This window comes from Ambystoma mexicanum, chromosome 6p (genome assembly GCF_040938575.1).
Source record: "Ambystoma mexicanum isolate Mex_15411 chromosome 6p, UKY_AmexF1_1, whole genome shotgun sequence".
NCBI classification, from domain to species: domain Eukaryota; kingdom Metazoa; phylum Chordata; class Amphibia; order Caudata; family Ambystomatidae; genus Ambystoma; species Ambystoma mexicanum.
Window position 1 is genome coordinate 614,021,719 of NC_090935.1, and position 26,850 is coordinate 614,048,568.

At 44.4% G+C, this 26,850-nt stretch overlaps 1 protein-coding gene across 6 annotated transcripts in view; it reads right to left on the reverse strand.

Moving 5' to 3' along the window:
* The window catches only part of POLK (DNA polymerase kappa), a 1,714,815-nt gene that overhangs the window by 1,238,912 nt on the left and 449,053 nt on the right, over positions 1 to 26,850 (reverse strand). For all 6 annotated transcript variants that reach the window (XR_011280653.1, XM_069627465.1, XM_069627464.1 and 3 more), the window contains one exon: positions 6,671 to 6,843. Coding sequence is in view for 5 of the 6 variants with exons in the window: in XM_069627465.1 (XP_069483566.1) it covers positions 6,671 to 6,808 (138 nt within the window). In the remaining variant the exon portion in view is untranslated. The remainder of the gene's footprint in view (positions 1 to 6,670; positions 6,844 to 26,850) is intronic.

A 26,850-nucleotide genomic window follows, 5' to 3' on the forward strand; every position in this document is an offset into this window, starting at 1 on the left:
GTATCTCATGTATTACCAGTACATACCTGATGCATGCTTGGTGCCTGTTAACAAACCTGATTATTTACTACCGTTTTTACTAGCCTATCTGACTGTACATTTCTGCTCTTGTCTCCGCTCTACTGTACATTACACTGTACATTCTGCTTCTGTCAATCTGCTATGTAACTTGTATTATTGTACGTTCAATCCACCATGTAACTCAAATGATGCACCCGGATGCCCTTGGGCCAGGTGTGCTTTATAAATAAAGAAAATACAAAATACAAATACAAATACTAGTCTCCACGTGCAGGACCAGGACTTGAACCTGAGTTGCTCTGGGTTGGCTTGCTTACAAGACTGAGCTATTCTCTCCAGCCTATATAATAGTCACAATATGGGCCATGGTAATCGCTGCAACCTCACATAAAAGATCTACAGCATGGGCCTCAGCAGTCCTCCCTTCATGCATTTAGGTAATCTGTAAACGTCACCACATCATTATGTTCTGCTACCAGACACCAGATATCACAGTCACAGAATGGGCCTTGGTAGATCCTGCTCCGCTCACCTACAATAGCCATACACTTGTGTACGAGCGCAATAGAAATATAATATCAATATCATAGCATGGTCCTCTACAGTGCTCCCTTCAGGCATCAGGTGACCTACAAAACTCCCCATATGCTGTGTTGACAGACTACAACATATAATAGTCACAATATGGGCCTTGATAATGCCTGCTCTGTCCCATAACATGGTCGCCCAGCATGGGCCTCTTCATTTGGGTGCTCTGAAAAACCCCACCCCATTATTATATTGTGCATCTTGTCCTCCCAGATTGCTAAATTACATCATTGAGTTATCCAGTTGATGATGAACATTTAAACAAGAGTTGAAGATTCTTAGCTGGCCTTTTCCTATTTACCGTAATAGAGCACACATGGACACATGAAAAATGTTAACAAAAAAGCTATCATAACAATTCAGATACAATGAACTTTTATCTGGCTTTGAACTCGTTTTCTTAAAGCAATAATATTGAAGTAGTGGCCATATGTAAACCTGGGGCCATTCATTTTGGTAACCATTTTAATGTATGGAACTCTGAAAAAAAACATGGTAAAAAAGTTACTGTGGCATTTATTTGTAAATATACATTTGCAAATTGTTTAGAACATATATATGGGGTAATTTCTGTCACCATTACACATATCGTGCCTTTTAAATCAATACTCATGCTGAACGCAGTGAGGCCCAGGCTTAATCCCTTTTAGAAGAAAGTTTGTTTATTGTCTGGCACGCTGATGATGGAGGAAGTTATCAAGGGGTCAAGAGTGCATCATCAAAGTTCCTGTTTAGTGCCCAGAGCACAGCTGCACACCTTCTCTGACTGAAGTGTCAAGAAGGGAAGGAGATGGAAGGAGGGGCATGGCTGGGAGCCAGCAGGAGACAGGCCTGAATTAGTAGAGGCAGATATAGAGCTCATGCAATGCAAACTTTATAAGTGCCGGTGCTCAGCTCCAGCTATAAATTATGTGCCAGGGCTGTACCCTGCAACGTAGTAAGCACTGGGTGTGGGTGTTTCTAGGATTGCTTTCATTTTTTCCATTTGTGGTTGGATATGGACATTCCCGACGAAGAATCGAGGTACTTCACTGCACATTGTGAAAGATGGCATTTTCGTGGGTTGGCCCTTAGGCCGGCTTTCCTCAAGGCATGTGGGATTTTTTTATTTAACATTTTAAAGCGCTCACACAGCCCACAGGCATCGAGGCGCTGTTACAGGAATTGGATGCGTAATTGTATTTTTTTTTTGTCTTAGTTGCGTATTTATAACGCACTTAAACACCCAGAGGTTTCTAAGCGCGGACCCGGGGATCAAACCTGTGTTGCTTCGTGTCGTCTTCCTTCCAAGGCGCGCACGTTGCCGCTGAGCTATCCTCCCGGGACATTTCATATAGATGGTGAACGTTTTCAGGCCAACTTTCACTACGAACCACAATATCATCTAGGTATGCTCCACAAAAGGCCAAGTAAGGTGTTAACAATTTGTCCATCAATCGCTGGAAAGTGGCTAGGGCTCCATAGAGACCGAAAAGTAAAACCTTGAATTGGAAAAGGCTCAGTGGTGTTGAAAAGCATGTTTTATTTGGTCTGCTGGATTCAATGGGACTTGCCAATAAACCTTGGTTAGATCGCAGGACGAGATATACTTGGCTGCGCCCGGCTTTTCACTCAAGTAACCGATCCTCAGCATAAGGTAATTATCAAATAGCGAGATGGAATTCAGCTTCCTGAACTCTATGCAGAACCGCCAGGACTGATCTAGTTTTGCCACTGAGACAATCGGAGAGGACCATGGACTCTTGGAGGGCTCGATTATATGCTCCTTGAGCATCCCTTCTACCTCTTGCTCAACAATTGTTTTTTCAGGATTTGGGGATTCGGGAGTCCTTTAGATTGATGGGTTTCCGTGCCGGGGTTCTAATAAAATGAGAAGAAATTAGCAACCCTGCCTGGTTGTTCCAAAAATACCTCAGCAAATTGGTCTAGAAAGTCATGAATATCGCTTTGTTGGGAGGGTGATAGATCAGAGGAGATTAATGTGTTTCTTTATCAGACTCAGTAAAGAGGGCGGCCATTGTAACAGTGATGTTCTTGCTTCAGTCTTTTTTACACTCTTTAAGCAAAGTTGACATGATAGATTTGCATTTTCTGTCATTTATCTGGTTGGGAGGTGAGATAATTCAAAGGGCTTTCTGTTCCAAGATTTCATAGAGACGAAACCACTTGCAAATCATTTTATTTTCAGAAGAGGGGAGAAGAACCAATTCAGCCTATCCCACAGAGAAGGTACGGGATGTGTCTATTATATATAGCCTGTTCTTTTTCTTAGGCTTGTCCCAGAGTTTTTTGGACAATTTCTCTTATTGATGCCATGTGAGTTCTTAATTTCTGGGCAGTTTGAGAAATGGGTAAAATGGCTTCCTCTCAACTTTCTTTGCACATGTTTAAGACGTTTCAGGGAGCCCTCCCATCGAGAGGTTCAAACGGGAAATATACCAGAGAAGCTTGGGGGGTCTTCCTGACTGCGAATAATGCCCAGGGTATTATCACATCCCAATTTCACAAATTAGCCTCTATCAATTTGTGCAATACTCCCTATAGTGTTTGGTTGAAACGTTCAACCAAACCGTCAGTCTGTGGATGGTACACCGACGTTCTGAAGGTGATATTCCAAATATCTTTTACCTCTTCCATTAGGAGAAACATGAAGGTGGTGGCCCTGGTCCGTAAGAGTTTCTTTTGGAAACCCTACTTGGGAAAGAAAAGGTAGTAGGTGTTTCAATATGTGTTGTGCTGTTTTGTTATGCAGGGGAAAAGCTTCAGGATAGCGAGTGGCATAGTCAACGATTACGAGGATAACGCGGTTTCCCAGTTTCGAGGTCTCTAACTGCCCCACTATGTCCATTGCTATCCTTGAAAATGGGACTTCAATGATGGGCAATGGTTATAAAAGGGACGAGAGGAACGGGAGTCGTTGCTGTTTTCTGACATATCTCACAGACTGCTACAAAGTTTTTAACATCAGAAAAGATCCCTGGCAGTAGAACCTAGGAGTTATCTGGCTTGGGTCACTGTGAGATGAGAGTGTGCTAATTCTAAAACAATAAGTCTATTGCTCCATGGAACTAGTTGTGTTTGGCATACTCCCTCGATAGTTATATCGACCCAGTAGAGTGACCTTTATTGCGTATGTTGTTTCAGCGCCCTTATGCCTACAGGCCTATTTTGGAGCTATACAAATAAAATACAAACCTTTTTTTAAGAAGAAAAAGGGACTGACTTGACTGCATCCAGTCTCTTCTGTGGTTACCCTACTAAAGGCTTCCATGAGGATGGGATAATTCTTCTGAGCAAAGGCTAAATCGGGTAAAGGTGCAACCTCTTCTGGTTCTTCAGGATGTCTCTCTACTGTGGGGAAGTCTGCTTCTCCGAAGCCCTTGGACCCCTGTTCTGTTTCTTCTTGTGCTGTGACCTCTTGGGGGTACTGGGCATAAAGCCTTTTCTAAAACCCCTTAGGCCACCTTCTGCCCTTCTTTCACAGTACATGGGTTATTCCCATGATTGTGTAGGAGAATTTTAATGTTGCATTGGACGTCCAGATCTATCTGGACCATATCTCCAAGGCAAACCAGATTTAGAGGCTAGCCTAATATAAGTTCCTTGGGGAGGTGTTAAGGTTAATCCGGTGGGGATCAGGCATCTCTCATTGGGTATTATCATTTCTTCTGTACTTTGTAGGTCAAAGCCCGTGAATTCAGCTGTAGGTACCGTAGGGCATTTGGCCTTTGGGGCTTAACTTAGTGAAGAGTAGGGGTCAACAACTTCCATCAGCGGTATACATCCCATTCCTGACAACATATGTGGAGGGACAGAAGGAGGACTTGGACACAGTGAGGACATGTTCCAAATGGTTTATTAGAGAAATAAAAACAAGGCCTACCTTTCTCCACTGCTATGGGACGGTCTCTATCTATATATCTAACTAGGTTGTTCGTCAGTCGTCCGTGAATGTCCAAAGGATTATGTCTGCTTTCCAAAACTAATTTAGCTTTCTCTACCACTATTTTAAATAAACTAAGGTCAGAGGATACTTCTTGTATCAGTCTCTGGGTTTCTAGTTAATAGGTAATCTTTAGAGTGTCTAGTTAGCTGCTGTATCAGTTCATGCAGCTCTTTCATTAATTATTAGCTCTTCGTTCCCCCTGAAGAATATCTTTACTTGACCTTGTATACTTTCTTTGATCTTTTGAACATAGAGATGTACAATTTCTTCTGAACTTCTGGCCTTTTAGACAATTAAAGTTCACCTTGCTCTGACATTCTCTGTCTTGTATATTGTTTACTTCAGTAGTTTCTCTGTACTTCCATAGCATTCTCTTTCTTTTATGTTCCCTTTGTTTTGTTTTGAAGGTTTGGGTATTTTCTCCTTTTCTCAGGGTAGTGATATCCAAGGTCGCTTTCTCTCCGTCTCAGACACTTCAATGCTTGTCTTTCTTACATAAAGGCAATTTAAGTTAATCAGTTTTGTATTCAACTTTTCTTTACTTGTACTGGGACAAGGTTCTTGAATGTATAACGATTCCCTTTTGGCCTACAGTTCTTCCCGCCCTTCTTGCTACCTTCAATAACGTAGGGTAATATCTCCAGGCTCCCTGCCTGTCTGGGAGCTTCTATCACGCTCCTCGTTGCCGTCGGCTCACTGTCGCCGGCAATCCTCTTCCTGGGATTCTCACTTGTTCCTGCTGCACCCTGATGTTTCTTCAGGTAACCGTGCTGATTGCCGCTTATTTCTTGGAATGGTATCAGTGTTGTTTTGAGGGCCACCTGCCCACCACATACTGTTCATGGTCATGCCACCACCTTGTTTAGTGGCTGCAGCTCTCTCTGCTTCCTGCATCTGGAATACGCTGCGTCTCTAGAGCCTTCCCTTTCCTTCCATTGCAAGCTTGAATGTCGCAGACTACACGGCCCGCTTCTGTTCTGCCTCCTTCAGGTGTTACATAGGAAGGCGGCCTCGCTTACCTACGTATGCGTGCCTCTCTCTCGACGTTATTCAGCATGTACTCACTATTCAACGTTCTATATCAGTTGATTGGAGAGTTGTGTTTAAAGGGAAGGAGGGGGGCTCCCCATGAGGACAAGGGACTAATTCTCTTGATTTGTCACAAACCCCCCCGCCTAACCCTGGGCAAGTCAGTCAATCCTAGCTCTAGGTCAGATGCCTAGGTGTCACTCTTGACTCAAAACATCTCTAGATTCTAAAGTTGGGTCTGTGGTTAGCACATCTTACCACTATCTTTGTGAACTCCAAAGCATCTCTTTCTCAGTGATCTCTTTCAAATTCTGCAAGACTGTCCAGTAGAGGCAAGGACAAGCATATGCAGTGAGCCTGAAAAGTGACATAAAGCCTTGAGGCCCCATTTGATCTATCCTGAATCAATACACTGGGCTCCACATCAATGCCCAATTCTACATCGAGAACCCCTGCCTCATCCACAAACATGTCCATGGAATGATATTGAAATACCATAAAAAAACAACAGACTGGGTGGAGTGCTACAAACCATCTGTAAAAAAACAAGAAATAAAAGTCCTTCTCCAAGTAAACTGAACAGTTGGTTCTCAGAGAAGGAGGTCCATGAACCTGCTGTCTAAGGGGCTTCCAGTGACCACCTACAGGAAAGCTAACCACCTCGCATTTAAGAAAAAAACATTTTCTAATCCCTGTGTACAGTTACTCATCTTGTTATGAAAGCGCCTTGAGGCAACCAACATTGCAGAGTGACCTTTTATAATGTAATTCATTCATGGTGGAACTCAGTGGATGCTGTAAGAGTAACCTTTAATTTTACAAAATGCCTTGCGATGCTGTAATAAATAATATTTTTCATATAAAGAGTGATATTTTGCAAGTGTATCCCACGTGATTAGAAATCTACACAAGAGATTTTAATTGCGGACTATTTCTTGGCAGTCAGTGCACCTAAAGATTGAAGAGATAAGGGCTAATTTACATGGCTTTCAGTTCTGGCATGAATATATTCTTCACAAATGAATCATTCATAGTATTCTATAACGATAATCCACGCAAAACTACATATTCATATAATCATCAAACCTTTGTAGCTTCCATTATTATTTTGTTGATTTTTTCTTTATCCAGGCCTTCCATTCCTGCTTTGTTGTCATTGAGACCCATTCGGAACTGAAATGCATCATCACCAGCAGGTGCATCTTGCTTCTTGCTGTTCTCCATACTGAAATGTAGATCAAGTCTAGACAGCCTGAAATCTGAGAGAGAAAGACAGATCATGAGACACACACACAAACAGAAAATACGCACTAATAATGTACCGGAGGTGAAACATCTAATAAAACAAGTGTTTGCAAAGACAACAGGTTTGGACTGCTATATGACAAGTGGAGCCTAATAAGCACCAATTATGCCTTCATATACCTGTTAATCCGAAAATAAGAAGCTACTGTAAAACAATGAGGACACGCCAGTCACGAGGAACAAAGGTAAAAACAACAGTTTATTCGTACTCGAGCACGGACTAACTTTCACAAATGTACGGCATAGGTGAAGTGAGCCCCAACTTGTGGGCATACAGATATTATATACAGTTCTACAATATCATGACGAATCTGGACTAGCTCATCACGTGATAATTACTTGTGACCTAAAGACCCATGTACGTGGGTAATTCTACATGGTAACATGTGGTCGAACACTCCATGTCACCCTGCAAACTATTTACTGTCTGGGAAGCAAAGTGCCCTTCCAATCTTTAGGTAACCATGGATAGGCTTCTTTTCCACAAACAAAATATATGGGTCCTCCAATCTATAAGGGCCTGTTTTCGTTTACCAAGACAGCGGTATTCACACATCTATCATATGTGCCCATATACTGGGATCCCTCTTTTCTCAAGCAGAATGGCAAGGTATCTGGATCACGATTAATGGTGTAAAAGGGAGGAACTGTGTCCTGATTCCCTACAGGTGCCATTTTAAACAAGATCATAGATTGGCAGGGTCTAGAATGTTTATCAGAGTTCCTAGTGAAGGCGATATTTGTGGTACTTTTATTTGCAAAGACAGAGCATCCTATGGGTAACAATATCAAACGATCGGATTCATTGATGTTTGTCCCATCGAAGTTACCATTGGTACTGTCGTTCCACTTACCAAAGAATAGGGCTCTAAAGGATGCATAACACGAAGTTGACAGTGAAAGTGGATAGATGTACCATCCTAAACCTTTCTCACCATGGTGGGGTAGGTGAGAACATACCCAACAGTTGGTTTTATTCAAAATTGAATGTGTGGCATTCATAATCTGTACGAGTGTGTTATTGTGGTTACCCCCTCGATGTTTCAAATCATGTGGTCGAAGAGTATGAGAATGCACATAAAGGGGAGACAAAGTGGGGTTGGCAGTAGGCAACAGTATACTAAGCATATGTGAATTCTGCAGGTACCATAATGCAGGTATTAAAATGATCATTACACATGCTGTAAGCGTTATCACGATTCATTTTTCTTTCGTTGACTGTAGCCCTCTAGATATGGGCTTTCCAGTAGCAAGATTATTACTGTCTTCATTTACCATTGCCCCAAAGATAGGCATAGTTTTCTTTTTAGTGTCCATTAAGAAGCCTCACTAAACAGGCTTTATAAGTTCATCCGTTGGCACTTGACCATGTGGCCTATCTTGCTTGTAGTCTTCTTCTGGATTGATGAATGTCTCACTCTTCTTTTCCCAGCCCTGCTGTTACTCCGAATGAAAACAATGTTCCTGCGTCTTTAAGGGTATTGTAGGGAAAACCGTTGGTTTATTGTGGGTGTAGTATACAAACTACACTTTCCTAATCTATCAGAAATGTCAATCCCTATCTAGTTGCATGGTCGACGATTGTACCTCGTAACTCCGGGTACAGTGTGATCAGTGGATAAAGAAACAGGTTCTGGGGCACATCTTTGTGGTCAGAATTGTCAACAACCCCCACATTAAGCCCTTCTTCACAAGGCAAAGGCACTCGTTTCAGGTGCGCTGCATGGATCCAGTGACATGTTCCATCGACTCCAACAGCGGTCTGAGTAGCCAGTAGCACCTGATATGGTCCTTTCCAACGAGCTGCAAGGCAGGACTTTCTGTCAAAGTCCTTCACCAAAACGAAATCCCCAGGTCGAGTGCGGTGACCAGGTCCATCATATTTCTCAGGCAAAGCAGCTTGAACCTGTTGGTGAATCAAACGCAGGTTTTGAGTCAATTGGTTACAATAATCCGTCAATAGTGGATACTCAATTTTGTTTAATTTCCTAGGTCTACATGCATTCCATACATTTGCAGATCTCCCCATGACAATCTCATAAGGAGAAAGTCCCGTTCTGGACTGTGCTGTTGTTCTCATTGATAGTAAGGCTAAGGGTAAAGCATCGGGCCATTTTAAATTGCTGTATTCACATATCTTTGCTAGTTTATTCTTAAGGATAGCGTTGTATTGTTCCACCAAACTGGCACTTTGGGGATGCCTTGCTGAGTGGAACCTCTTAACTCTTTGTAGCGCCCCACATACATGTAGCATGATAGCCGCTACGAAATATAGTCCATTATCGGACCAAATTACTGTGGGCAGCCCAAACCTTGGAAAGTATTCTTTCAACATTACTTTGGTAGTTGACATGGCAGTGTTATCCTTTAGAGGGAAGGCTTTGACCCATTTACTAAAGATGTATATCACTACCAACACATATTTGTAGTTTTGGCATCTTTCCATCTCAATGAAGTAAAAATGTATTACCTCAAATGGCATTGAAGGCTGTCCAAAACTACCTGTAGGTGCTGGTGTACCTTTATCAATATTATGTTGTAAGCAAATCATACAGTTCTTAACTAGTTGTTCAGCAGCTTTGGGAAAGTTATTGTTATACCACACTGCGTCTAAGTGTTTACAAATGCTCTTCACATTAATGTGTGCTAGTCCATGTGCCATCGTAGCTATCGTTGTTACGTATGCGTTGAGCAGCATCCATCTTTGCTCTTCCCGATCTAGCCAACATCCTCCTTGTCCAATATCCCAGGTGCGGAAGCCCAAATCTCAATCTCTTCCTTCTGGGCCTCAGCCTGTATCTCTTTCACATTACTAACGCCCTCTTTTGTAGAATCTAACACATACATTCATGAGTAAGGGTCAGTAGCAGTTTGTTTAGCTATTTTGTCTGCAAAGGCATTCCCTTTCCCAATGTTGTCAGTCACCCCCTGGAGTGCTGCGCATTTTAATATAGCTAATTGTTTGGGACTGGCTAATGCAGACAACAGTTGAACTATCAAGGGACCATGCAGAATTTTTGTACCATGAGATGTTAAAAATACTCTTTCAGCCCATAATCTGCCAAAGTTGTGAGCGACTTCAAAGGCGTACTGACTGTCAGTGTATATGTTAACACTGAGCCCTTGGGATATCTCACAAGCTCTAGTCAAGGCGACTATCTCTGCAGCCTGGGCGGAGTTGTGTGCAATTCTTTTGCTTTCAATAATGCTGTCTAAAGTGGTAATCGCATAGGCAGCAGCAGAAGTGGCATCAGGTAGCTTAAAACAAGAGCCATCACAGAACAGCTCTCCTTCTGGCGATGAAAATGGTGTATCGCTCAGATCGATTCTGCCTTTGGTATCCTGTTCAGTAATGTAGTCATGCGATGCACTATCAGTGCAATCCTCATTTAAGGGAGGCAATAGTTCAGCCGGATCCAAAGAACAGCATCTCTTAATTCTGATATGCGGTGCAAATAAAATCAATTCGTACCTCGGGAGTCTAGCAGATGTGAGATGCTGAGTCTGTGTTCTATTTAACAGACCATCCACTGAGTGGGGTACCATTACGGTCAAGGAGTGATCCAAGACCATACCCACACATTGTTTTACTGGAGCGGCAGCAGCAGCTGCAGCCCATAGACATTTAGGCAAAGCGCATGCAACATGGTCTAACGTGGTGGAAAAATAACTGCACGGTCTGCTTCTTCCCCCATGTTCCTACATCAACACAGCCAAGGCACACCCCTCCCTCTCATGCACAAAGAAAAAAAAATCGTTTCTGTAATTTGGTGTGCCCAGAACCGGCGCCGAACATAAGGCAGTTTTGAGAAGATCAAAAGTTTCTTGACAATCCGTATCCCAAGGCAACGGTATTGTTACATCCTTTTTAGTCAATGCCAACATTGGCTTAATCAAAAATGAAACATTTGAAATCCTTTGCCTACAATATGAAGCAATGCCGATAAAGGCCCTAACTTCTTTCTGAGTATTTGGAACAGTCATACCAGAGATGCTTCGTATATGTTCAGGTGCAAGCCGTCTACCCTCTTTTGAAAGGAGATAGCCTAATTAGGCAACGTCATGTCGACAATATTGGAACTTCATCAAGGAAGCTTTAACAATACAGTGCCCTCCTTGCAAGCGTCCTCGGAATCAGCAGCTATAAGTAGGTCATCAATATACAGTATTAATGTGCAAGTGGTAGGTAATTCAAGCATATCGAGTTGCTCCTATAGATAGATACTAGAACTTTAAGTGTATCCCTGTGGTATGCGTGTGAAATTAAAAGAGCTTCCGCCTAACGAAAATGCAAACAAGTATCTGCTGTCTGGATGAATGGGTATACAAAAAAAATGAGTTCTTCAAATCAATTATGGAAAAATGTGTAGCCGTAGCAGGAATCATAGTTAAAATGGTGATGTCAGCGACAATGGGAAACTGTGGTGCTACTACCTTGTTAATCGCATGCAAATCAATAACAAAACGGTGGGGTAAAGCATTATCACCTTTCTTATAGACGGGCAGAACCGGACTATTACACATACTACCTGAAATCTCTTCAATAACGCCTTAGTGTATCAAATCCTTAACAATACTCTTAAGCGCTTGTTCACCTTCTTACTTTATACTGCGGAATAGGCGACAATGTAATACCGGATTTTAAAAATATTCATACAGGTGTAACATTCAGTATCCCTACAATGTTGTCGTTTACTGCCCATAAATGTGTAGGCACTTGTTGATGTTCACTCAGTAAAGGCAAATTCATAAATTGTGAAGAGGAATTCAGCTGGGATGAAATGGTGAAATACACTCCGTCGAGCAAACAGTAAATCACTGTATTCAATATTTTCAACAGATTTAATCCCAGAAGATTCTCACCACAATTTGTAGTCAGTAAAAATGGACATGAGTCAGTGAATGGATCTTAAGCTATCGACACCTATCGAGAAACCGGGCTCACTACTGATGTACCTGAAAACCCTACAGAAACATTATTCTGCCCTCACAGTGGGATATCTGGCACTCACAGATGATCAATGGAACACTTCTGTGCCCTGTGTCTACAAAAAAACATGCTCTCTATTCCCGACTTTCATTTCAACGTAGGGTCCTTTCTGATTTACGGGAATAGGAATAGGTTCCAGATTCTGCTTCGGGTGGTCCGAGTGAAACAAAACATCATCTGATATAAAATCTTCAGTAAAATAGGAGTGTGAATTGGTGTCAAAAACATTTGTATTGCCAGTATTTTGTTGCTGGCCTCGCTGATTATTTGCATTATTATCCTGCGGCTGGTTCTGTTGATTTTGTGTAAACTGACTTCTAGTCAGATCGGGCATGCCATTGCGTGTCCCTGATCTTCTGCCGATCGTCCCATTCGCTGCTCTCTGCTGGAGGGTCGGACACTGTGCCCTCCAGTGACCTTCTTGCTTACAATAGGCACATTGGTTCACATGTACTGGCCCCGTTTGTGGAATGAACTGGTTTCTCGATTGTGTATTGCCATTATTCCCATTATTTCCACCCTGTGCTCCTCTCGCAATCTGTTGCAGTAGAACCCTAGTTTTTAAGTCCCCTTTCTTCTCCTCCATCTTCTCTTTCTCATTATTCACCCTGTTCTCATAGTATTGAGCAATATGCAAAACTTGGAACTGAGATTTACCTTGCCATGCACTTTCAGAAGCAGTGATCTGCGACTGAATGTCCGACAATAATCCTTGCACAAACCTGTCAACAACAAATCTCTTCAGTGGCTCTGTACTCAAGTCTTGACCACTAAAGTCTGAAAACACTTGTTCAAACCTATTAAAGAACTCAGCTGCCCCTTCTGTTTTACCTTGCATACATGCAGTGAGTTTATTCCAAATGATTCTATTCTCAGGCACTAAAGTTTTATGTTCAGTCACTATGTGGTTCGGTAACATAAATATGCTCTGCGGTGGTTTTTCTCCAGCGTTCCTTGATTTACTGGCTAATTCCAGTGCAACCCAAGTATCTCCCATTGCAGCTTGGTCATGTATAGTTCTAATTTGTTTCCATAAATCTGTCAGCAAAATTACGGGGAACAATGGATGGTCACCCATGGTCTATGTCTTAATGACAAAAAGACTGAACTTCTTATCATTGGGTCCACCATTAGACTGAACAAACTCCCTCACCTATACAAATCCATCACTATTGACGGCATCAGGTTTAAAGTCGCCAAGGAAGTAAAAACCTTGAACTTGGACTCTGCTCTGAACCTTCACAAGAAAGTAAACGCCACAGCCTCTGCAACCAGTTACACGTGTAAATTAATTTACGCTAGTAAACCATTTCTGACCAGTGAAAGTTGCACCACGATTGCCCGGGCACTAATCCTATCCAAACTGGATTACTGTAATGCACTTTACCTAGGCACCAGTAAACACAACACCAACAAACTCCAAACCCTCCAAAATAATGCCCTGAGAACTGCTCGAGGCATCCCCAAAGGACAGCACATTTCTGACCAAAGACAATCTACTAATTGGCTAGCTATTAAAGACAGAATTAAGCTTAAAACATTAAACATGGCATATAAATGCCTCAACAACAAGGCACCTATATACCTGACAGATAGATTCACTAAACATACTTCTGAACGCCCTATTAGAAAGGCACACACCAATAATATCAGAATCCCCAACTTCAAATTTAAAAAAACTGGAGGATCTAGCTTTCCAGTATTGGCAGCACAACTTTGGAACTCAATACCAGATGCCATAAGAGCATCACTCTCCCCCCACTCCTTCAAGACCAGGGTCAAACAATGGCTGCACTCCTGTGACATTTGACGCCTTCATCCTTGATCTGTATAAATGTATATTACTGTACCTACTCTGCACAGGCAATCATTATTGTAAATTGAGCAGTAGTTTGTTTGTGCCTACACCTCTTTGCGCCAAATTTCTGATGTAAACGAATAAAAGTACGTAGTCAAGTTTCTTCAAGTATATTTTCTTAATTTATTTGATATATGTTCTGCCCATATGGATGACACGTGTTTCGGCGTTCCATTGGCGCCTTTTTCAAATCCGGGCTGAATGCAAGCGTAACATGTAATAAAACAAAACACAAAATATAACATATGAAATAGCATTTTAGCATATTTTATAACACATTTAGTAGTTAGAATAGTGACTTAGGCTGTGTAGTATATCCTTTTAGCATTCTCAAATTGCATGAACAACTAAAAGTGCAGCACCTCTTAGTTACCTCAAATGGTTAAAAATAAATCCATTACAGTGACTATGTTAGTTTATTAAAATTAAATTTGTGCAATCCGAAAAAGAAGTAAGTATGGGATGGCATGGACCTAACAATTTTTGGCTGTCAGAAAAGCATGTGAATTTGTTTTCTTACCCTTATTGAATGATACACTTCAACTAAAAACTAATTCCCGGAAATAAGGAAAGGGAGATTCGCATTACATTCAATAAGGGTAAGAAAACAAATTCACATGCTTTTCTGACAGCCAAAAATTGTTAGGTCCATGCCATCCCATACTTACTTCTTTTTCGGATTGCACAAATTTAATTTTAATAAACTAACATAGTCACTGTAATGGATTTATTTTTAACCATTTGAGGTAACTAAGAGGTGCTGCACTTTTAGGTGTTCATGCAATTTGAGAATGCTAAAAGGATATACTACACAGCCTAAGTCACTATTCTAACTACTAAATGTGTTATAAAATATGCTAAAATGCTATTTCATATGTTATATTTTGTGTTTTGTTTTATTACATGTTACGCTTGCATTCAGCCCGGATTTGAAAAAGGCGCCAATGGAACGCCGAAACACGTGTCATCCATATGGGCAGAACATATATCAAATAAATTAAGAAAATATACTTGAAGAAACTTGACTACGTACTTTTATTCGTTTACATCAGAAATTTGGCGCAAAGAGGTGTAGGCACAAACAAACTACTGCTTACTTTACAAACGGAGCTGAGGGACTCTATGTCTCCGTGTTGACCTACATCCTTGCGACACAAGAATAAAATAATAAAATAAGAAAACCATTGCCAACTTTAATAGCACTAACATACGGGTCGCGAGAGTACACCTTATGAGATCCCCACTTAAGAAGTTCCTCACTCAGTAGATTATTGTAAATTGTCCCTGTATATTGCTTTTATCCTGTATATTGTTTTATCCTGTATATTGTTTTTATCATGTATCTTTTTTCTTATTTCTTTTGTAACCTGTAACCAAAATTCTTGCAAGCACCCAGATGCCCGACGCTCTCTATAAATAAATAAACAATACAATACAATAGATCGATATCACCCAGAGTGAAAACTGACGAATTCAAAACGGAGTCTATTTCTTTGTAAATTCCTGTAGGATTCTTTCTAATATCCGGAATAGATTGCTTAAGGGTGTTTACTTCTTGTTGTGAAAAGGGAACATGAACAAATTGAGAAATGTAATGGGCTGGAATAGTCGTGGCAGGTGCTCCCCCTATCGCATGTATTTCTACCTTCGGGACAAGAGATGGAGGAACCTCTCTCATGGGAATTGCATCGTGGGGATGTTCAAACGTTTATTAAGGAGCAAAGCCAAATCGAGTGATAATGAAGTTAGTGCAGTATCAGTAGAAAACGCACGTTTATAAATCACCATAATGTCAGCAGGACAGCATATATTATTTTTCAAACATTCATCTTGTATATTCTACCATTACCTGTAATACTTTTCTCTGCATAGATGGAGAATATTGGTTGAACGTGCCATGTACTTCAATGGGTGTAATGGAAGTGTCTGAAATCCATCTCTCGTACATATGCGTGTTTCTTCGCTGATGTTTTTGAGGATGTCAAAAATTTGTTCTGCACATACGATGGCAATCGTGTGTCTTTGTCTAAAGCTATTTGATGTAGGTGGTCTAATTCTCGTTTATAGACAAATAATTCCGACACATGGTCGCGCACTTTCAATGCGGTATCTCTAGTGTGAGATAAAAAATTAAAATCCTGCAATACTTGTGGTCTATCAAAACCTTTTGCTCGGGAATACCCCCATGATCTGATAGAGAATGCGAAGTCGCTGCCTCGTCGCCCCCTTCTATATATTTTTCTGCCCAATCCCGTAAATCCTTCTTTCGCGCAGACATTATCGTGCTACAAGTTACAATTTTGGGATCGTCAAAAGTATCGTCATGTGTCAATAATGGAGTACTAGAAGTGGTCAGTAATGAAAGCAAGAGTGGATCGTGTGCACTGGGAGGCAAAGGAAAACTCTCAGACTGTAGCTGGTGACTGTGGTTGTGGCGATACGTATGGAGGCAGTGAGGTAGGAGACGTTCTCCTTTCATGCAATATTTTTATTACTAATTCAATGGATGCATGCACATCTTGTGACGGATATATTTTCTGCACTTCCAATTGGAAACCCGTATCAATTTTCCTCATGGCCTCGTCCTATTTTTGCTGGTCTTACGCTAATGCTTTGCTAGCTTGTGTAATATTCTTGCGGGCCTGTTTCTCTCTGCTCCTAAGACGCTGCGTTGTTTCCTTCCTCCAATCCCTAACAACGTCAAATGCTGCCAGCCTCGCTTTCTTTTGCAATAGCACAGTTTCAAAATACCCAATTCTCGCTATCTCAAAACTCCCCAAATTAGGCCACTGAAGTACTGGTTCATGTCTGTTTTTGACAATGCCAAAAAGTATTAAACAGTACAGCTGCTATACCATATTTGATATTGTATGCTGGCGACCCTGGCGGTGGTGCTGGTTGAGTATGTTCCAAATCATTCAATGTTCTTCCCCTACAACAAAGCGTTGCCCAACAGGATGACAATTTACTGAAAGCCGGCATGTCTAAACAAGCAGTTCCACCAGGCCAATATTTGAACGCGTTCAAATCAAAACAATATCAGGCAGAGCACTGTCGGTTTGAAACAGGCTCACCTGATTTCCAAAGAGAGATCTCTCATCATCTATTCAACTCGTCATGGCTGCGTCTTCCCAAAAAGCCTCTAGTCCGAGTCTCTTGCCGCCAGGACCTCCAGGCGAAGCGTGGCGTCCAGAGATCATAAGCAGCAGACTGCTGAGGAGTCATGTCTCAAGATGTGCAGGGCCTCCGATACTCCCCATCTCAGTCCGTCCACTCCGTCCTCGCTAAGTGATGGGTCCTGGTCGTAAGAGCTCCACGTTGGGCGCTATTCTGTCAATCCGAAAATAAGAGGCTACTATAAAACGATGAGGACACGCCAGTCACGAGGAACAAAGGTATAAACAACAGTTTATTCGTACTCGAGCACGGACTGACTTTTAAAAATGCATGACATACAAGCATAGGAAAAGTAAGCCCCAATTTATGGGCATACAGATATATATAGTTCTACAATATCATGACGAATCTGGGCTAGATCATCACGTGATAATTACTCGTGACCTAAAGACCCATGTATGTGGACAATTCTCCATGGTAACATGGTCGAACACTCCATGTCACCCTGCAGACTATTTACTGTCTGGGAAGCAAAGCAGAAAGGATGTAGGAAGATATTGTGTTCTTCAGTACAAGGTAACATTTCTTGCGTAACTTTATCTATGTTTGCGTTAAGCTAAAAGGTCAGTCTGAATGTCTATTCAGTAACTTGTTAATTTGAGCAATGGAATATGCTGTAAATCGTGCCTCACTTTAATAGACTGGATGGCACGTTCACAATTAACTGCGGAAAACAAGACAGTCAGGGATGACGGAATGGCACCTAATTTACAGATTAGCTATGTTCGTGCCAATGCTTCAAGGTTCTCTGTGGCAGAGTTCAGCGTGCTCAGTGATTCTTAGCATTCCTGAGTGGGGGGCAAGAGGGGTAGTTTTTAGGGAAGCTTTCGAAGCAGCGACTTTGCAAGCTTTCACCATGTTCAGAATGAAAACTAGGAAACGAGAGCAAAGCAGCCAAGATGGCATTTTTGAAAACTACAATGGTGCGGTTCAATGTTCAATGTGTATGTGCTTAGGCCAACATTATAATGCGAGATATATCTACTTTTACATGCCTAGCATAGTCACATTATTCAGGCATAACCTACAAGTACAGCTGCTGCCCTCATTAGCCACATGCAGTTATATGAAACTTACAAAAAGATAAATACATGTATAGTCATGCAGCAATCCCTTATTAAGTCGTGACAAATACAAATGCCCTTTTCTCATTTTTGCCCGTGTTACAGATGACCTCAAGAACAGACCAACTAAAATGTTCAAGGGTTTTTATTAAATATTTTAAGAGGCCCAAACTAAGGGGTGTATTTCTCTCCTTCTCTCATCTTTCCTGGGTCTCCCTCTGCCCTAGCCCAGACTTCCCTAAATCCTAAGGTGGTCACTAGAGATCAGTGACCCTATTGTCTAGTGTCTGGCTAGCTAGAAGTGAGGGCCTAAAGGAAACCGCCATATCTTTATTAACCTGGGGTCCCGAAAGAAGAATGATGTCAAAAAGTGGTGCTCCCAAACAATCGGGTCTCATTCGATCCTTACCTCTCACGCTCTTGTACTCCTCACCCGAATGTTTTTTCTTTCCATTCCCTCTTTGACTTTCCCTCCCTTTCCTTTCCCTTTGACTCTCCTCCCTTTTTTCTCCCACTCTCCTCTTCCTCTCTGTGTACCTCAGATGTTGTTCTCCCTCTCCTCTACTCCTTACATCTACCCTCTGGTCTACTTTCCATTACTGTCTTCTCCCATTGCTCTACTACTCTTTCCTCGCTCTACTACTCTCCATGTTTACTCTTCACTCTCCACTTCCCTCTTCTCCCTATACACTCTACTACTCTCCACTCACAACTCCTACTACTCTCCTCCTAATACTCTCCAATTTGCACAACATTCCTCACCTGGTACCCTGCTATTCATTCTCTCATGCACCCTTCCCACTCCCTCTCACTTCCACAAAGATTGCACTTAACCTCATTCACCCTGTTCATACACGATACAAGTTCTCTCACACCCAAGTACCACTTTCTCTAATCAACGAATACCTCACCTTTCACATGCTCTCCAATTCTCTTCAAAGCTCGGCTCCAAAATCCTTCCTTCTCCATGTCTCTCGGTCTGCATTGTGTTCCCTTGGTATTGCCCAAACAACCAACACCTCCACATTCTTCCTGTCTCCCTTTTTCCTCCTTCTACCCCTTCCATTAGCTCTCCGCCTCGGGTCTGCAGTAGTCCTGCAATAGGGGCCAGCAACAATCAAAGTCTCGTTAAAATTGTGTATTTTGTCTTGGATGAGCATCTGGATTGAGGGTCTTCTGTAAGTCATTCTGTCAGCTCGATGTTCGCCTCCACCTCTCCTACTGGTGGGCCGTATTTATTTGTTTATTGTGCATTTGTAAGGTGGTTGTACATCAAGTAAACTGTGTTTCAAAGCGCCCACAGGGCAACATGGAGGGAACATGGTAATGAAAATCAAATACAACAATGAAAGAAAGAGGTATTCAGAACGTGCAATTGCAGAGAGAGAGAGAGAATGGAGGAGAGAGTGGGAGGCAGAGGATTATAACTTCTAGGTGTATTAAGAGGGATCTGCTTGGGAGTGAGCAGCTGTAAGTGCCTAGGTGAGAGAGGTCAGCTGCCAATAAGTAAGTGCAAGCCTGTGGTTGCATAGGCCAGTGGGTGCCAAGGTAAGTGCTGGGAGCGGGCGGAGGCTGAAGGCGATTGGGTGTAGGGGGCCAGGGCCCAAGAGGACACATAAGGGCCCTGGTCAAAAATCCTAGCAACTGTGGGTTTAGCAGAGGAGGGAGGAAGGGTAGGAGGGGGTGAAAGAGAAGGAGGAGGAGGTGAAAAGGAAAGTATTGAGGAACTTCTTGAATTTGAGGAGATTCGGCTTAAGATGAAGGGGGGGCTGTTCCATAGGAGGGAGCCTGCTGAGGAAAGAGATTGGCCACCAGCTCACTGTTTAGAGACGCGCTTCACACACAAAGAGTTGGTGCCGGAGGAACGTAAAGATCTGGAAGGAGAGTATTTAGTGAGAGCAAGCTGTAGATAGCGTGGTCCCCAGCCCCAGACAGCCTTATGGATAATGCAGTGGGATTTGTAGTTGATCCTTGCAGCAACCGGGAGCCAATGGAGTTTTTAAGGCTGGAAAGATATGATCCCTGGGTTGAGGCCAAGGATAAGTCTTGCAGCCCTATTCTGGGTTAGCTGGAGGGGTCGAAGAGAAGAAGAGAGTAGATTACTGAAAAGGTTATTGCAGTAATTAGCATAGAGAGAACCCAGAGCTCTAGAGACATTGAGCTTCTGGGGGGAAAGTGAAGAAAGGAAGAATTCCTTTGAGGAGGTGAAGTTGAAGGGCCTTCTTGGCAAGGTCCTGAATGTGAGTGAGGAAGGAAAGGGAGGAGTCGAAGATTAATCCAAAGTTTCTGGCTTCAGATGAAGGAGAAGGGGAAGAGCCCATAGACGACGGCCAGAGTGAGGGGGAGCAGGAGTCCCAATAAGAAGGATCTCAGTCTTGCTGGCATTGAGGCAGAGATCGTTAGAAGTACACCAGGACTGGATGGCAGATCGGCAGTCAGGAATGATGGAGGAAGTAAGGAGAGGGTCAGAGGGAAGTTTGAAGAGTTGTGTGTTATCTGCATAATACTGGAATTCAGAGCAGAAGGTGGAAACGAGGTGTGCGAGTGGAGCAAGATAGGTGTTAAAGAGCCAGGGAGAGGGGGACACCCAGGTGGAGATAGAGGTGGGGGAGGAGAAAGTGCCCATAATGACCTGGGACGGACGGTCATTGAGGAAGGAAGTCAGCCAATCCAGTGCCCGCTCTGAGATACCTAGGGTATCGTGGAGCCGTTTTATGAGGTTGGAGTGGTTGACCATATCAAATGCAGAGGAGAGATCAAGTAAAATGAGGACAGCTGGAGAGTTGGAATCAAGAGATGTGAGCAGTTCCTAAAGGGTGTTCAGAAGAGCAGTTTATGTGTCTCTGGACGCTCAGAATCCAGATTGATGGTCGTGGAGGCAACCAACAAGTTCATTGTGCTGGGTCAGTTGGGGGAAGACAAGCTTCTCCAAGATTTTCCCAAGGAAGGGGGTGATATATATAGGGTGGTAGTTGACTGGACAAGATGGGTCTGCAGAAGGTTTTTTCAGGAGTGGGCGCACAAGGGAGTGCTTGAGAGAGGAGGGGAAAGATCCAGTAGCCAAAGAGTGGTTGCAGAAATCAGCAAATGCTGGGGCAAGAGAGACAATATTGTCCTTAATGGTTCTAGAAGAGCAGGGAGAAACCGGTTTGGAGGATACCTTCATGGAGCACACAACTCTATTGACCTCATCAGGTGTGATAGGAGAGAAGGAGGAGAGAAAAGCAGAGGGAGGATGGGAGGCCATAGGAGGCAGAGAGTGGGGAAAGTGGGGAGGGATGCAAGGGTGCACAGGATGTCCTAAATTTTTGCAGTGAAGTGTGGCCAGTGCGTTGCAGAGCGCCTGGGAGGGAAGAGGTGAGGAGGAGACTGTGGAAGGGTTGGGTAGTTCCCTGCAGATTTGAAAGTTCAGCCGTGTTGTTGGATGTGCCAGAGACTTGAGACTTGAGCCTGGATGTGGGCCCTTTTCGTGGTGCGGATGGAAAGCCTGTATTGCCTTTGGAGCTGTCGACAGGCCAGTTTGTCAGAGGGTGAGCCTGAGGACTGCAACTTCCGGCGGAACCTCATGACTGGGGCAAGAATGTCAAGGGTATTAGTAATGGCACAATGGAGGTCGCTGAGAGCAGAGTCAGAGATAGAGTCTGTAGTGAGGAGAGGGGGGGGGGTTGAAATTAGATGCAAAGACAGCAGCTGACACTCGTTTCATCAGACAGATGTTTGTGAACAAGGTTGGCAGAGCTGGGGGAGGTGCGGTCAGAGGGCCGAGAGGACCCAGGTGAGAAGAGAGAGTGGTCTGACTAGGAGAGTGGAGTGATCAGTGGGGAGGAGAATGAAAGATCAGTGTGAAGGAATCAAGAGTGTGTCCAGCTGAGTGTAAAGAACCTAAAGGGAGAGAGAGGGAGAGCGAGGTGCAGAGGTCACGGAAGAGAGTGGATGCCGTGATTGAGGAGTCAAGGTGGATGTTGATGTGACCTAGGAGAAGGGGTTTAGTGGTGGCTGTGAGTAGAGAGGAAAAGAAATCAGCCCATTTAGAGAGGAACATGGTGGTAGAGCCAGGTGGCATGTAGATAGTGGCAATGGTCAGAGAGGAGGTGGAAGAGATGACCAGCTTGCAAACCAGGCTCTCGAAGGAAGAGTAAGGCTGGCTGGGTATGAGGGAAGAAGGGAGCCATTTAGGAAAGATCAGAGCAACCCCACCGCCAGCATGGTTAGGGCAGGGCTTGGAGATGACCTTATAGCCATCAGGGAGCAGGGATTCAAAAGCAGTGACTGAGCTGGCATTGAACCACATCTCAGTAAGAGCAAGGATATCAAAGTCATGTCTTCAAGGAGGCAGATGTTGACTGAGTGTTTGATGGCAGAACGAACATTGAGCATGGCTAGATGCAAGAGGTCTCCACCTTTGATGTTTTTAAGAGGAGGGGTACAGGGGCGTGGTACACCAGTCGGAGGGTAAGGGCCGAGAGAGTGGGAGAAGGGGTAGCAGGAGTGGGAAGGTAGTTAATGAGGGACAGCAGGCGCTGGTCAAAGAGGAGGAGGTTGGATTGAGGACCCTGAACCAAGATAGTGCCAGTGTGATAGGCATTAATGATACACCTACATGATGCAAAGCCCGCCAAGAGGACTTCCTATGTAGTGCCACCATCAATGGCTGAGTATGTGAGAGGAGAGATGAGGAGTCCATAGATCTGGAGAGGGGACAGAAAAGAGGAGATCAGTGAAGATCTGTCTAGACATTGCGCTGACATAGGTGTCTGTGATAGATAGGCTAGGTTTAGTGGACAGGATGCCTTTTTTAAGCTTTTTTCTTCAAGACTTTGTGAGAGAGGGAAGATAGGTGATAGTGCAGCAGTTAGCGACGATAGGGGAGATGGTGAGTGCCATAGGGGCGGTGGAGGATAGTTGGAAGAAAGAAGACGGGCTGCACAGCACAGTATGAGCACAAACTCAACAGGCAGCCTAGTAGCCAAGGCAAAAAGGAGAACAGATGCACTGGGAATACTTTAGTACCGCAGATGGGTGTAGCAATGTTAAAAAAACACACCAGGCTTCGAATTTGCAAAAGGAGACACAAAAAGTGATGAAAGAAGGAATAAGAGAGATTAAGTAAGGCAAGGAGGGCAGAATGGTGTAGGCACACCTTGGTTCAATAGTTGTTAGAGTTAGTGGAGAGGCAGTGACAATGTCCAGCCATCACTCACAGGTATTGTGCAGGGTGCGTCGAGGTTCAGGGGCCCAGGTCCGTGGGGTAGCAGGCTGCCTGCCTGGGTACTGATCCATGGCTTGCTGCGGGAGTGAAAGGAGGAGGGGGCCTTCTGAGCCCGCTAGGCCCGGACAGGCACAGACAGAGGCCTTAGAAGTGAGCCTTTAGGGGCCGTGGCCTGGAGCACCCTCGATGTGATCGCTCCTCTGATGGCCTCCGTGTGAAGCCTGCCTAATACTCTTGTGAAATGCTGTTCCTGCTGTTATCCCAATAAAAGAAAAGCATTTTCCGGGACCGGGATGTTGAGGCTGTGGCCAGATGCAAGTTGAGCTCTTAACGCTCTCCCGTGCCCGAGATTGAAGTAGATCTCTGATTGGCCGGCTGCTGATGCGATCCAAGATGGCGAACGGTCAAAGAGAGGGCGGCTGTGGTGACCCAAGATGCAGCTGAATACAGCCGGGGAGTGCTCGGAAGATCTCTCACCTAGATTGCCGAGCTCCGACCTCCGTGCCTGCGCTCTGCGGCTGTAAGCACATCGCAGCTCCGTCCCACTACACATGAGAGGAAGAGGGGGGCCTACCCTTGCAAAGCTGCGGAAGCCCCGACTGCACAGCCCTTGTCCAAGAGGCCCAGACGCCATCACATTCGAGGATCCGCTCCAGCTCTGGTCCCCAGTGGAGAAGAGGGCGACCGTGGGTAACGGGTGGCGGACCCGCTCCTACTGATGCTAGCCCGCTCGCAGAGCCACAGCAGGGGGCGGAGGGTTGCTCCTCGGCTGTGTGTCGTGTGCCCGGAATCCAGCAGCGACACCTTGCTCAGCTTCCCGGGTGGTCAGAGCAGAACAGGAAAGGCCGCCTCTACGGCCAGGCTTGGATTGTAGGACGGACCTGATCTCGAGGTGAGCCTTCACTATACCAACGTGGAGAGAGGCGGTGGGGGAGCCATGCTTTGCACAATAGCTGGTGTGGGCCGATCTGATGAGCGCTAGCCCTGCCACCTTCTGTGTGGAAGCCCGCGAAAAAGCAATGAACAAAGGAACCAAACCTGGTTTGGCACGCAGAGTAAAACACGAGAAAGACTAAGAAAAAGAAATGGCAAATAAACCCGGCCGGAGACAAAATAAAATGTATTTGGTCAAGCGGGTTTATGTTTGAGGCTAATATAATAGCCTAAAACATTACCACGTTTATATAAGATAGTCGCTGTAGAAAAGTTAGGGTAGATACCACTGCCACCAGCCAAGTCTTAATGTAAAGGGAGCAAAACAATGCCCCAAGAGGCACAGACAAAAGGGGATAAGAATTAACCCTTTCCAATAATCCATGGAAGATGGGGTGTACTGGGTCTGTGGTTTAAAGTGACTAAGGTAAAGTTAATGGCAACTTTACCCTTTTTTGGGGGACTTTAGTCAGCCCCAGAAAATTGAGTCGGTGGGAAGTCTAAACGACAACCCTGTGTCACTCCACTGAAGGTGCTGTGTAACACACATGAAAAATGTGGTGCCCTGGAGTAGGTGAGGCTCCAGTGCCCAAGATCACACAAAAAGTAGAAATACACATAGCAAAACACATGTAAGAGTGGAGAAAAAGGCTCACACTCTTACCAGGTGAAAAAAAAGAAATCCTAGAAATCCAGCAAAGCTGCTGAGGGACTCAGTAGGCAAGGGAAAACGACCATTTATGAGAATTCTCCCTAACAGCCTCGACGCCCCGATTTCAGGTGAGGAGACTGGCACACCCAATCCATTACCCCCTCAATGCAGGAATCCATCACTGTCCTCTTACTTAAACTGGGCAAAGACCCTAGGGACAATAGCTCGTATAGGCCTATTTCCCTACTAAATATCGAGGCTAAGATCTATTCGAACATATTGGCGAACCGCTTAGCAAGTGCCCTACCCGACATAATAAACCCGGATCAGACAGGCTTTATAATGCATAGGTCGACTGGGGATAATATCCGTAGAGCCCTGAACCTAATAGATGTCGCAACGCACGTTTCGCAGAAGTTAGCACTGCTGGCTTTGGACGCGACCAAAGCGTTTGATAAAGTGGATTGTGCTTTTCTGCGACCCACCCTAGAGGCCTTCCATTTTGGTCCAAACTTTTGAAATTTAGTTCTGGCAAACTATCAGTCCCCAAAGACCCTTCTCAGGGTCAATGGCTCCCTATCAGACCCGATCCCCTTGACCTGTGGAACAAGACAGGGATGCCCCTTATCTCCTCTCCTGTTTGCTCTGGTTATGGAGCCCTTTGCCCAACAAATTTGGCTAGACCCAAAGATCAAAGGCCTTCACATTGGTGCCTCCCAGCACAAGATTGCACTCTACGCCGACGACGTGATGCTATCCATCACTGATATTAGCTCATTGCTAATGCCAGCCCTCACCTAGATCCGCAGATTTGGGAAGGTAGGAGGCTTTACTATTAACTTTGGGAAGTCAGTTGCCCTAGGCATTGGTCTAGAGCCGGGGGAGCGGGAGACCCTGGAAACCCTGTGTCCGGTCCAATGACGCGAGAAAGATACTCCCTACCTGGGGGTCCAGATCCCTGCTCGCCCTGGAGATGTATATCAGACTATTTCCCCCTGCTCTTTAAAGAGCTGGAGAGTGATCTCGATCGATGGCTCTCACAAGAGATCTCACTCACTGGGCGTCTTACCGCCTGCAAAATGAATCTCCTTCCACGGTTCTTGTACGCCTGTTCCTCCTTGCCCACCACGATCCTGTTTCCCCCCCTTCGAAGTTTACAGAGGAAAGATATTTTTGATTTATTTGGAGGGGTAGGAAGACAAGGATTCCCCAGAAAGCTATGATGGGCAGCACCAGATTGGGAGGGCTGGGGGTCCCTGACCTGCAAAATTATCAGGTAGCAGCACAGCTGGCACACATACGGTCATGGGTCATGACCTCTGGATGCCCAAAATGGGTGGGGGTGGAGCCACTCCCCCTGCACTTCCTTCTGCATATCCAGCCCCGCTGCACCGGACTTGGAGTGGGACTCTGACTTCTACTAAACACACTCTCAAAACATGGGATTGGGCTTTGAAACATAAGAGCATACCGAGGGCGTTGGGTCTCTCCTCCCCAATATTCCATAATCCGGCTTTCTCGCCTGGATCCCGCCTGCTGAATTTCAAAAACTGGATCATGGGGGGGCTCGAATCCCTGGGACAACTCTTTGAGGGGGACCAGCCTCGCTCCTTCGAGCAATGCAAAACAGCCTTTTATCTATCAGAAACTGACAGGTTTACCTACTTGCAATTGCGACACTGGTGCTCTCATACTCTAACCCGTCCGTTTGCCCAGCTGCTAGTCCTTAAAGGGGCACCCCAACTCCTATTTTTGTAAGGCTCATCCTCTAACCAGTCAAGCAGCGCTACACACCCCTAGCCCTCTTGAACTTACCTTAAAGGAACTTCCGCTGCATGGGAAAATCTCCACGCTCTACAAATTATTGCAGGAAGACATACTCACCACAAAGGCTCCCTACATGGCACAGTGATAGGCGGATTTAGGGCACCCTGTGGAAGACCAAACGTGGGTGGATATTTGGTCATGGACGCACTCTTCGTCCTTTTGCATTACTAATCTGGAATGCACCCATAACCTGCTCCTACGATGGTACTACCATCCGCTACGTCTGCATCACTTTAATAGGCCCTGGATTC